Here is a 12,530-nt window from a genome sequence, read left to right on the forward strand (position 1 = left end):
TATGCCTGCATCGTCTTCTCCATTCCCAGTGATTTCCAGAACTTTTGTAATGTGTTCTAATTCTTATTCTAGGTTCAATCTTAGTTCTAGATAAATTTAAACCACTGAAATCCAATCCTAAGATGTAAAGGAACACAAGTTTTTAAACCATGATTACAGAACCTCCGTTAGAAAGTTTAAGCAACTTACAACAGATTTATACAGATTAATATAGTGAAATCAAAAACTGATCTAAGAACTTGTTCTAGGGTTCAACTCAGTTTTAGATTAGTTTCAAGGCATCCAATCCATTATTAATCTTTATTAAACAAAGCTTATACGTAAACAACGAGAGAAAACAAATAAGAGAACATCACAGATTTATGCAGACCAATTAATTCAACGAGATTAAATAAAATTCATATATGCATAAAAGACTTGTTAAAACGTTTGTTTAGAACCGTTTTAGCCTTTATTTAATCCCTGGAGTCTAACTAGGCATGCACAAAACACGAATTAAAGGGAAAGAGAATAACAGAGACTTGCCTTTGAGTCTCAACCTTGAAAACTAATTCCACGTCTCTGAGTGTCAAAGCACCCTTGCTGCTCCTACTGCAGTCCAGTAACACACACCAAACTTTCTTCTTTGATTATGTTTTGTGAACCACCCAAATTCCCACTCCGGTTCTCTCTGTATCTCTCTGGTTTTCACTACCAAACTAGAAGCTCTGTTTGTGGTTTACAGAACGCATGTTTATTTTCTCTAAACCCTAAGCCACTGTATTACATATATTTATAGGTGTAAATTAACACTAACCCTAATCCATGTACAATTAGAGGCTAAGCCCTAATTCCAATTCTAACTGGCCCATGAAACTATCAGTTCTAACCTACAGCAGCTTTTATAGCTGTAACCCTAAGTTACCATAAAGAAAGATACAATACATTAATTAAATAAAATAATTAAATCAGTATTAAAAATTAAACAGGTAATTAATCCACGTTATATAAATTCAGCACTTAAGTTAATTTAAATAATTAATTAAAACCAATTAAACCAATAATATTTAATCAACACAATAAAAAATTAAACCATTAATCAAATAAAAACAATCAAATAAAAATAATTAAATCAAAAATTAAATACCAGAAATATCCTTATTAAATTAGGGGTATTACATTTCTCGATTCCACCTTGTGAGGACTATATATATACATATATATATATACATATATATATATATATATTTCTTTCCCTTTAATATTTATTTTTTTAATTGCATTTTGTTGTGTTGTGAGGCCTAGGTTGACCAGTGGGTGAGATATGTGTGGATGAGAATGTGTGTGATATGTATATGTGTGTTTGTTTAGAGAGAAAAAGTGGAAGACAAACCAAATCCTCTCATTTCTCCCACTCCACCGACACTCTTTCTTCTCTCCCCCATTCTTTTCTTTTTCATTTTACTTCAACCATTTCCCCACCATTTCTCCTCCCATCTTTAAGGTTTTGAGCTTGCCGTAGAAGGGAAGTTGACGGGGATTACAAGAGGAACAAAACCCGTCAATCAATTTCGGATTTGGAGTATATTTTTTCCTTTGGAGTAGCTAGGGTTTGCTCCTAGCTTGAGGTATGGGTGTATTGTGCTTATAACCTAGGAGTTCTTACGATTTTATGACTATTGTGTGAGTTATGCATACATTTATGTGTGTGGGTTGGATTAAAGAGCATATATAATGATTTAATTGCATGTCCATAATGTTTTATTGAGTTTTTATGTTAATTTTCATGTGTAACATATTATTTGTTCCATTTTTTATATTATTGATGTTTATTAAAGTGTTAGATTTTAGTATGTACAATTACATGTAATTAAAGTGTCTTATATGTTGTGGTTGTTCATGGATTTTTATATATTTGTTATCTTGTAATGGTTAACTTTGAATATGTACATTTCTATAATGATATTAAACTTTTCCATACTTGAAATTTGATATAATAACAACATGAAATCACATGACTTTAAAATACCCAATTTGTTAACATTGCATCAAAGAGTATGTCATTATAGTGATTTGGACCATAGGACATGGATTGTGTGATTAGTATAATTTATGTGTGCATGTGAAGTGAAATTTGGACATATCATGGTACATGGATTATTTTGTGGACTAGTTTATTGATTTTGGGAGATACTCGGGGGTTGTTATTTTGAGAATGTGAGAGCTTGGCACTCGCGGGTGAAACATGAGTTTCCCCACTTTATATTGGCCAATCGGTTAGTTTCCGATGTACTAGTAATCCGAAAATGACTATTTTTATTTAGGCGCATAACATGGCTATGTGACCGGGAATGTGGGTGTGTTCTGAGTTATCCCATTAATTAATTTTGACTTTTATTTTCAAGTTGGCATTTATGTGTGTTTGCAACTTGTTGATTTATGTACATTACACTATATTATTTATGCTTGTCTGGATGAATGAATTAATATTATTTATGTTAGACTAGGATGATCTTATTTAGGTTCCCCTTGAGACTAGACGTTAGGGAGCATGTTCCTTGTATTGTATAGCCATGCAATGTTTGTAAAATTTTGAGAAACCTAGTTTATATTCATGAGACATTCCTACGGAGCAATTCGTTGCTCACCCCGTTGATTCTTATATTTTTTTCAGGAAAAGGGCATTGCCCAAGAGGTTTCTCATCCCTAGCTTGAATGGGAACTTGACAACATTTTTAAGTTACTTGTGATAATTGTGACATCTATTATGTAGCTTACTTTTGGACTTGTATTTTGACACATGGTGTATTTTGAATATTATAATTGATGACATGCTTGTAATATTCTTTTGGAGGAGGGAAATGACTTAGGAACTCACCCATCTATCTTTTAGAGTTTTTATAGAATTTCCTCTCTTATCTTTACTCATGTAACCCCTTAACATTATTTCTCACTTTATGGATTGTAATGAGGCCAAGGTGGCCATAACTTATGTAGTGGGATCGAACAATTATTGTTTAAGTTGTGTACATGTGGGTTCATTTGGGTAGTCTAATATAAATAGTTAATTAATCATGTTATTATTTGATGCAGACGGAACGGGTGGTTGCTTATGGGTCTAGACAGTTGAAGACTCATGAGCAGAACTATCTGACTCATGATTTGGAGTTGGCGGCAGTTATTTTCGCATTGAAGGGATGGAGACATTACTTGTACGGGGAAAATTTTGAGGTTTTCTCCGACCATAAGAGTCTCAAGTATCTTTTCTCACAAAAGGACTTGAACATAAGGCAACAACGATGGGTGGAGTATATGGAGGACTATAATTTTGATTTGCAGTTTCACCCAGAAAAAGCTAACGTTGTGGTAGATGCCTTGAGTAGGAAGTCACATGGAAACTTGGCTAACATTGCCATCCAGGAATGGAAAATGATGGAGGATTTTGCAGAGATGGGTCTATATTTCAGTGTTGATGATGCACCGACTACTTTGTTTAGTCTTGTGGCTCAACCAACCTTTTTTAGCGGGGTAATTGAGGCACAAAAGTAGGATAACGAGATGGAGTCCATTCGCACACGGATTTCAGGTGGTGAGTTTGTGGAGGGTTGGACATTACATTCAGATAGAGGTCTTAGGTTCAAGGGAAAAATGTATGTCCCTTTGCCTTGTCGTGATAGTGTCCTTCAGGACTTTCACCACTCTCGACTTGTAGTTAATCCAAGTGGTACCAAAATGTATCACAACTTGAGACGCCAGTTTTGGTGGAAGGGTATGAAACGGGATGTTGCATAGTTTATAGCTAAATGCCTTACTTGTCAGTAGGTGAAGACCGAGCATCAGAGGCCAGTGGGTTTGTTGCAACCATTGCCAGTAGCTGAGTGAAAATGGGAGCATATTACCATGGATTTTGTGACGGGACTTCCGAGGTCGAAGAAGGGGAATGACGTCGTTTGGGTCATAGTCGACAGGTTGACAAAGACAGCTCACTTTTTGCCTATGTAAGTATCTGATGATGCAAAGAAGCTCAGTAAGCAGTATGTGGGGTAGATTTTTAGGCTCCACGGGGTTCTGGTGTCCATTGTTTCTGACAGGGATCCACGGTTCACTTCACATTTTTTGCATGGTTTTCAGGAGGCTCTTAACATTGGGCTTCATTTTAGTACGGCATTCCATCCTCAGACTGATGGTTAGTCGAAACGTACCATTCAGACATTAGAGGATATGCTACAAGCTTGTATCTTAGATTTTGGAGGCAGTTAGGAGGATCACTTACCTTTGGTGGAGTTTGCCTACAACAATAGTTATCAGTCCAACATTGAGATGGCAACTTTCGAGGCATTATATGGCAAACCTTGTAAATCTCCAGTTTGTTGGACCGAGGTGGGAGAGACAGCTGCCTTGGGTCCCGACATTGTTATTGAAACCATGGAGAAAATTAAGTTGATTCGACCGCGGTTGGTCATGGCTCAGAGTAGGCAGAAAAGCTATGTTGACAAGAGGAGGAGACCATTGTCCTTTGAGGTAGGAGACCATGTTTTTCTCAAGACCGCTCCACGTAAGGGATTGATACGTTTTTGGCCAAGTGGCAAGTTGTCTCCTAGGTTCATTGGGCCATTCGAGATCTTGGATTGCGTTGGTGAGGTTGCGTATCGCTTGGCGTTACTGCCACATTTGGATAAGATTCATAATGTCTTCCATGTTTCTATGTTGAGGAAGTATGAGCCAGATCCATCACACATTTTGAGATGGGCTGACATTGAGGTTGATGAGAATGCGACTTACGAGGAGGGGCCAGTACAGATTCTCGACACTAAGGAGCAAGTGTTGAGGAACAAAACCATTCCATTGGTCAAGGTTTTATGGAAGCATCACGGAGTTGAGAAGTCTACTTGGGAACGGGAAGAGGAGGTTCGCTCCAAGTACCCAGATTTGTTCGCGACTTAAGGTATGACCTGATTTCGGGGACGAAATTTCTCTAAGTTGGGGAGGTTGTGAGGACCAAGTATATATATATATATATATATATATATATATATATATATATATATATATATATTTTCCTTCCCTTTTATATTTTTTTTTAATTGCATTTTGTTATGTTGTGAGGCCTAGGTTAACTAGTGGGTGAGATATGTGTGGATAAGAATGTGTGTGATATGTATATGTGTGTTTGTTTAAAGAGAGAAAGTGGAAGACAAACCAAATCCTCTCATTTCTCCCACTCCACCGACACTCTTTCTTCTCTTCCCCATTCTTTTCTTTCATTTTACTTCAACCATTTCTCTACCATTTCACCTACCATCTTTGAGGTTTTGAGCTTGCCATAGAAGGGAAGTTGACAAAGACTACAAGAGGAACAAAACCCCTCAATCAATTTCGGATTTGGAGCACATTTTTCCTTTAGAGTAGTTAGGGTTTGCTCCTAGCTTGAGGTAGGGTGTATTGTGCTTATAACCTAGGAGTTTTTGGGATTTTATGACCATTGTGTGAGTTATGCATACACTTGTATGTGTGGGTTGGATTAGAGAGCATATATAATGATTTAATTGCATGTCCATAATGTTTTATTGAGTTTTTATGTTAATTTTCATGTGTAACATATTATTTGTTCCATTTTTTATATTATTGATGTTTATTAAAGTATTAGATTTTAGTGTGCACAATTATTTGTAATTAAAGTGTCTTATATGTTGTGATTGTTCATGGATTTTATGTATTTGTTATCTTGTAATGGTTAACTTTGAATATGTACATTTCTGTAATGACATTAAACTTTAAATACTTGAAATTTGATATAATAACAACATGAAAGCACATGACTTTAAAATACCCAATTTGTTAACATTGCATCAAAGAGTATGCCATTATAGTGATTTGGACCATAGGACATGGATCGTGTGATTAGTATAATTTATGTGCGCATATGAAATACAATTTGGACATATCATAGTATATGGATTATTTTGTGGATTTGTTTGTTGATTTTGGGAGATACTCAGGGGTTGTTACTTTGAGAATGTGAGGGCTTGGTGCTCGCGGGTAAAATATGAGTTTCCCCTCTTTATATTGGCCAATCGGTTAGTTTCCGGCGGACTAGTAATCCGAAAACGACTATTTTTATTTAGGCGCATAGCATGGCTATATGACCTGGAGTGTGGGTGTGTTACGAGTTATCCCATTAAATGATTTCGACTTTTATTTTCAAGTTGACATTTATGTGTTATTGCAACTTGTGGATTTATGTACATTACACTATATTATTTATTCTTGTCTTGATGAATGAATTAATATTATTTATGTTAAACTAGAATGATCTTATTTAGGTTCCCCTTGAGATTAAACGTTAGGGAGCATGTTCCTTGTATTGTATGACCATGCAATGTTTGTAAAATTTTGAGAAACTTAGTTTATATTCATGAGACGTTCTTACGGAGCAATTCGTTGCTCACCCCATTGATTCTTATATTTTTTTCAGGAAAGGGCATTGCCCAAGAGAAGGTTCCTCATCCCTAGCTTGATTGGGACCTTGATAACATTTTTGAGCTATTTTTAATAATTGTGACATCTATTATGTAGCTTATTTTTGGACTTGTATTTTAACACATGGTGTATTTTGAATAATATAATTGATAACATACTTGTAATATTCTTTTGGAGGAGGGAAATGACTTATGAACTCACCCATCTATCTTTTGGAGTTCTTAGACCATTTCCAATGCTAAAAGTCATTTTTACATGCCAAATCTATATTTTAGCAAGTGCAAAATGCTATTTTCTGACACAACCACCATTCTTTTTCAACTACCATTCCCACCATTCACATTTGCATCAGAAATATTAATATTAGGCACATTTCAAGTCAAATTGTAGACATTAGAAGGAAACTTAAATTAAACCTAATTAAAAAGAAGCAAAAATCTAAAATATCTGGTCAAAAAAGGACAAAAAAACATAAAAACAAAAAAAAATAATTTTTTTATTATTTTTTTACCACTATTTGTGAATTAATTTTTTTATATAATTTTTTTTCTTTTTTGGAAATTTATATATATTATATATATGTATATTATATATATTTGATTATATTATTATTAAAAATATATATATTTTTAGGGCCAATCATTTCAGCCTCCCCAATCACCTCCATCTCTATTCTCGTTCTCAACTTTGAGAACTTGCCCTCTCTCTCTCTCTGCAACTGCAAACTACAAAATCTACAAGAATCAGAAGTTCAAAACCCATATATTTCAGTTAATCTATCTGTCTGCGCAAGAATCAAAAGTTCAGAACCTATTACCTATATCAAAACCCATATCGGCGTATAATTTCAGATTGTTCAAAAAATCAAAACCCATATCTTTCAGTTTCCATCACCCGCTATTCCAGTTCGGGTTCGCCGTTCGCAATTTCAGCCGTTGTCTCCCAACTCTCAAGCTCCCCCCCCCCCCCCCCCCCCCCTCTGCAACTGCTAACTTGCATGTATGGGTTTTGTTTTAATTTTTTTTCTAAATCAACTAATCGAGGTCTGTAATTCTTTATTTTGTGTATGTATATATGTATATATATATATATCAAGGTATGTTGTAATCAAAAGTTCAAAACCCGTATATTTCTCTTAGATTTGGCACAAAATATAGAAATAGCTATTGCTATTCTTTTTGCTAGATTTGGCACAAAAAAAATGGCAAAGGCAAATTTTGGCAGCCAATATAGCAGCCCGTTGGAGAGCCCAATTTTAACCCCACCTGCTATATTTTGAATTGGCAGCTCATATGGCAACCCATTGGAGATGCTCTTATGGAATTTCCTCTCATATCTTTACTCATATAACCCCTTAACATTATTTCTCACTTTAGGGATTGTAATGAGGCCATGGTGGCCATGACTTATGTAGTGGGATCGAACAATTATTGTTTAAGTTGTGTACATGTGGGTTCATTTGAGTAGTCTAATATAAATGGTTAATTAATCATGTTATTTTTTATTTTTATGAAATTATTATTATTATTATTATTATTATTATTGTTTATGTGGTGAATGACACCGGTTTTCTTCAATGAATTAATTATTTATTTATTTATCTATTTTTATTTATTTTCTTTTATTTCTTCGCGACCCGAGTCGTGGGATTCGGGGCGTGACACACCCTTCATAATTTCATCTCTCACGCACGCTCTCTCTCACAAGCAACAACCTAGCTAGGGTTCACAAACCCTCGATTCTGGTAATAACTTCTCATCATTCCTCAAAATATAAAGACATCACAAAGTGGTGATGTGATATTATTAGGGTTGTAAATGAACCAAAAGTTCGAGCTCGGCTCACTAGGAGCTCAGTTGGTGTTCGTTTATTTAATAAACAAACCAATCTCAAACAAAAATTTCATGTTTGATTATTAAACAAACCAAGCTCAAACATATCCCAGCTCGGCTCATTTGTTCATAAACATGTTTGTGAACAGGCTTGTTGAACGGCTTATTTTGAACTCGAATATATATATATATATACACACACATATTTAGATTATTTTTAAAAAGCTTATTAGCCATTAAATTTCATTTGTAGTAAGTAGTAAGTCCACCCAATCCAACAACATATTTATTAGTATTGTCGCAAAAAAACAAAAATAAATAAATAGACAAATAAATAAAAGGATTACAACCAAGCCCATCTCCATTGTCCACAACATGTAATAAACCTATCTTTATTACCTTCTCACTCGCACACAAAACAGAAACCTGTACGAAACACAAAACACAAATGGGAAAAGACGAAAGAGAGGCAAAATCTAAGGCTATTGATCTTCCTATATGTAATGCTCAGGACATCATTGAACGCGCTTTGAACAAGTTCAGTGTCTTAGATTGCCATCAAATGGTACAACAAATTCTATTTTTTCTCAAATCATAAAAATGGAGTGATCAATAATTTAGGGCTTTTTGATTCGAAGCACTCCTCTCAATTCGAATTAAAGGAAGCAGGAAGCCAAACACCGTTTCAAGAAGGTGAAGACCCTTGCATCGTCTGCAACTACTCATCTCTCCCCTTCTCTCTTTGTGACGTACAATCGTTAACGAGCTCTAATCGAGTTGTTCGAGCTTGGTCAAACACCAGCGAGCCAAGTTTGATTATGGTTACCTAAAGCTCGATGGAACTCGAGCCGAGCCCAAACATCCCAAAACTAGGCCTGGTTCGGCTCATTTAAAGCCCTAGACATTGTGTGTTTTGTCCAATAGGACATGTAGACAAAAGAGAATCTTATTATGGGTTATAGCATAACTTTCTTCCAATGCCTTTCTTTTTTATTTTATTTTTTTCTATGTATAATTTACAATCACATCAAGCAATATTTTACATTCCTAAATTTATATTTTTTTACATTTATACTCATCAAATTTTAAAATTACCCTTTATTGAAATTATGAAAAAACCTCTCTATATAAATTTGCCCCCACAATTTTTACATTCCTAAATTTATATTTTTTTGCATTTATACTCATCAAATTTTAAAATTACCCTTTATTGAAATTATGAAAAAACCTCTCTATATAAATTTGCCCCCACAATTTTACACCCCTAGTACGAATTTATTGTATTTAGTACTAGTTTTTATTATTTAGGTTTTTTGTTTATTTATTTATAATTTTTATAGAAAGTTTAATTTTAGGTAGGTTTTTTTTTTTTTTTTAGTTTCCTTATGTTATAAATTTTATTAACTTCTTAGGTTTCTAATGACTAAATTTTTATTTATTATAAATACGTGTAAGGTGGGCCATACATAGCATTAACACTATTCAGTCTTTTATTAGGATTTGATTTCGCTCTGTAGAAGTCCTTTAGGGACGAAAAAAATTGAGATTCAACAAGTGAAGTTTTGATCAGAGAATAATTAATTAGTTTGATTGAATGGGTTCCACCGCTGCGGCTGAAATCATCGGCGGCAACAAGGACTTGGCGGTGGAGATCCTTCGGCATCTGCCGGCGAAATCCCTCATTCGGTTCAAGTTAGTCTCCAAAGCATGGCTCTCTCTCATCTCCACTCCTCGCTTCTCTCTCCTCCTCTGGCAATCCCATCGTCATCCCAAAGTCTCCGGCCTTTTCTTCAACACTAGACCCCGAACTGAAACCATCAAATACATTCCTCTCACTCCCTCCGGCTTGAGGAATCAATGTGATATTACAACCGTTGTTAATGGTGGAGAAGAAAACAATTCACCACCTCTCTTTCCTGATATGTCTACCACAATCATAGACTCTTGTAATGGTTTTTTACTCTACTTTACTAAGCAGCAGCACTTTGGCAGTTGGATGACATACTCGTACCATGTTTATAATCCTAGTACCAAGCAACTCGCTACTCTTCCATGGCCTTTCACTCGCACTTTCCCTTTCCTTGGTGACTTTTTATATTTGGTTTTCGATCCTTTAAAATCACTTCACTACAAAGTTGTTTTGGTTCAGGCTTCAGAGCATGGTAATGACTACTTGTATCAAATACATATTTATTCGTCAGAAACCAATGACTGGCGGAGATCACCACTAGATGATATTGGTTCAGGTTTTCATCCTTTTCTTGAATCATTAAATAGTGTGGACTTGAATAAAGGAGTCTATTGCAATGGTTCCATCCATTGGATTTCTTACCGCGCAGAAGAAACTTCCTTATACTTTGATGTCGATCAAGAAATATTTTGCCCAATGCCATCTCCACCATATAACGCTGTAGGTTTTAAATTCTGGCATTTTGGGGAGTCCAGAGGTCATCTGCATTTTATTACTGATATGGGGTTTAATGTCAACGTCTCGGAGATGGAAAGTGATTACTCCAAGTGGACAATGAAGTTTCGGGTTTGCCTTAACGCGGTGATGGTTGATCTTGCATTAGAGGAGGAGATGGTTGTCCGCAGTGATACAGCCCTTAGTTTAATCCATGGTGAAGATGAAGGAGATGTGTTTTTGGTACTATATGTACGCACCGAGATGAATTATATGATCATCTCCTACAACATTAAGGAGAACACCTTTAAGAAACTTGGTGATGTACCTAGCCATCCTGCTTCTTTTGGGTTTGATGATCTTATGTGGCACCGGCGTAAATACTTTTCTATCTATCGTTACATTGAGACACTCTTTTCTATTTGATTGTTCATGGTGCGTTGTTATCACTTTGGATTGGGTGGTCTCTATTTCTGTGTTCTAATTGTAACTTGAACTCCATTCTTAAAATCTATATAGTTTACATTATATTTATGTTGCATTATGTCCATCAATTGCATTGTGTCCATCAAAGTTTTAGTTGTCGTCGTACTGCTTAGAAAAATCCTCTTATTTCTAGAGTTCTCAGTGTTTACCAAGAGTGTTAGATGCTAATTATCAGTAGATAGGATATGCAATTGAAGAGCCCCAAATACTGCATTGTAATATATATATATATATATATATATATATATATAACACTGCATTGGGAATTGACTAATCCTCTCTAAAGTACTGCTGGTTGGTGTTTCATTTTAGTTAATATTTGTTCTTCCAATGTAGACAAGATTAACAAAAACAAGAAAATTTTCTTTCAATATAAAAGTTAAACAGATACAGCAAAAGATCAGAGTTTGTTACCCCCACATCTCCAATTCAAAAGAACCCTTTTATTACCCTGATGTAAAAACACACTATAAAAGGAGTATTCAAAATAAAAATCAAATAAACTGTCCCATCAGGAATAAATGTAACAAACACAATTTGATAGTCTTTCAATACAAAGAGAACAGATGCAATTCCATCTCAGGAAACTTCTTGTGCTTTCTCAAGAATAATTTGACAGTTTCTTGAACTTCTAGGAAACATTTCCACTTTCTTGAGAAATTCTCTCTCTTGATTTTCATCTAAATAAAAATTTACAATTGACTTCTCATGCAATACATTGCAATTTCTCAGAAAATACTGTCAGCTTCAGCTCATCACTCAGCCCCCGAAATCCACGAATTCCAATTTTTTGAAGATGCATCGACAGACAACAAGGCACCACTTCTTGTTCAATAAAATTGAAATCCTCAAGAGCATTATCTTCACAATTCTAGACATAGAAATCAAAAGTTTAGAAACTGTGAATAAAAAACAAAATAAATGCTTCAAAATTTTCTTATATGTTAATTTATTCACCTTCAATCTAGTCAAATCAAGATATACCAGGTTTGGCATGCTATTGAACAAAAGCAATAAACGTTTCCAACCATAGCAATTGTGAACATGCAGCCCCATCCAAGTCAAATTAGCGAATAAAGGCAGTTTATTGTCACCAGCATAGTCGAGCGCCTTAATAAGACATGAACATAAGTCATGGAAGTGCTATATATACACTAGATCAAATTTAAAAAATAACAGCAATAACAAAATTAAAAGGAAAAAGAAATTCAAAACTCGATGTTATCAAGAAAAGAATTGCAAGCTTACCCCCATGGTATGAGCGCCTAGAGATAGATATTTGACACTACAAAATTTCCTGAGTAGCACAAGTACACGATGAGCATGTTGTTTGGTTGACTTGGTTTTAT

At 34.9% G+C, this 12,530-nt stretch overlaps 2 protein-coding genes and 1 long non-coding RNA gene across 3 annotated transcripts; 2 read left to right on the forward strand and 1 right to left on the reverse strand.

Moving 5' to 3' along the window:
- Positions 1-4,299: 4,299 nt before the first annotated feature.
- On the forward strand, positions 4,300-4,923 carry LOC132316477 (uncharacterized). The gene has a single exon (XM_059814948.1). The coding sequence runs from the start codon at positions 4,300-4,302 to the stop codon at positions 4,921-4,923; it is 624 nt and encodes a 207-aa protein (XP_059670931.1).
- Positions 4,924-9,885: 4,962 nt separating this feature from the next.
- Positions 9,886-11,121, forward strand: LOC132316478 (F-box protein At5g07610-like). The gene has a single exon (XM_059814949.1). The coding sequence runs from the start codon at positions 9,886-9,888 to the stop codon at positions 11,119-11,121; it is 1,236 nt and encodes a 411-aa protein (XP_059670932.1).
- A 539-nt stretch (positions 11,122-11,660) lies between these two features.
- LOC132266868 (uncharacterized) lies at positions 11,661-12,291 on the reverse strand. The gene is made up of 2 exons (XR_009468731.1): positions 12,139-12,291; positions 11,661-12,052 (listed from the first exon to the last, which is right to left on the reverse strand). It is a non-coding gene; the product is annotated as an uncharacterized LOC132266868 (long non-coding RNA).
- Positions 12,292-12,530: the final 239 nt, after the last annotated feature.

Source organism: Cornus florida, unplaced genomic scaffold, assembly GCF_030987335.1.
Source record: "Cornus florida cultivar Cherokee Brave unplaced genomic scaffold, ASM3098733v1 CherokeeBrave_3.0.0_Hap2_Chr07, whole genome shotgun sequence".
Lineage (NCBI taxonomy): Eukaryota > Viridiplantae > Streptophyta > Magnoliopsida > Cornales > Cornaceae > Cornus > Cornus florida.

Excerpts from the sequence above, each read along its gene's own strand:
- LOC132316477 (XM_059814948.1), top strand. The coding sequence starts at position 4,300 with ATGGCAACTTTCGAGGCATTATATGGCAAACCTTGTAAATCTCCAGTT.
- LOC132316478 (XM_059814949.1), top strand. The coding sequence starts at position 9,886 with ATGGGTTCCACCGCTGCGGCTGAAATCATCGGCGGCAACAAGGACTTG.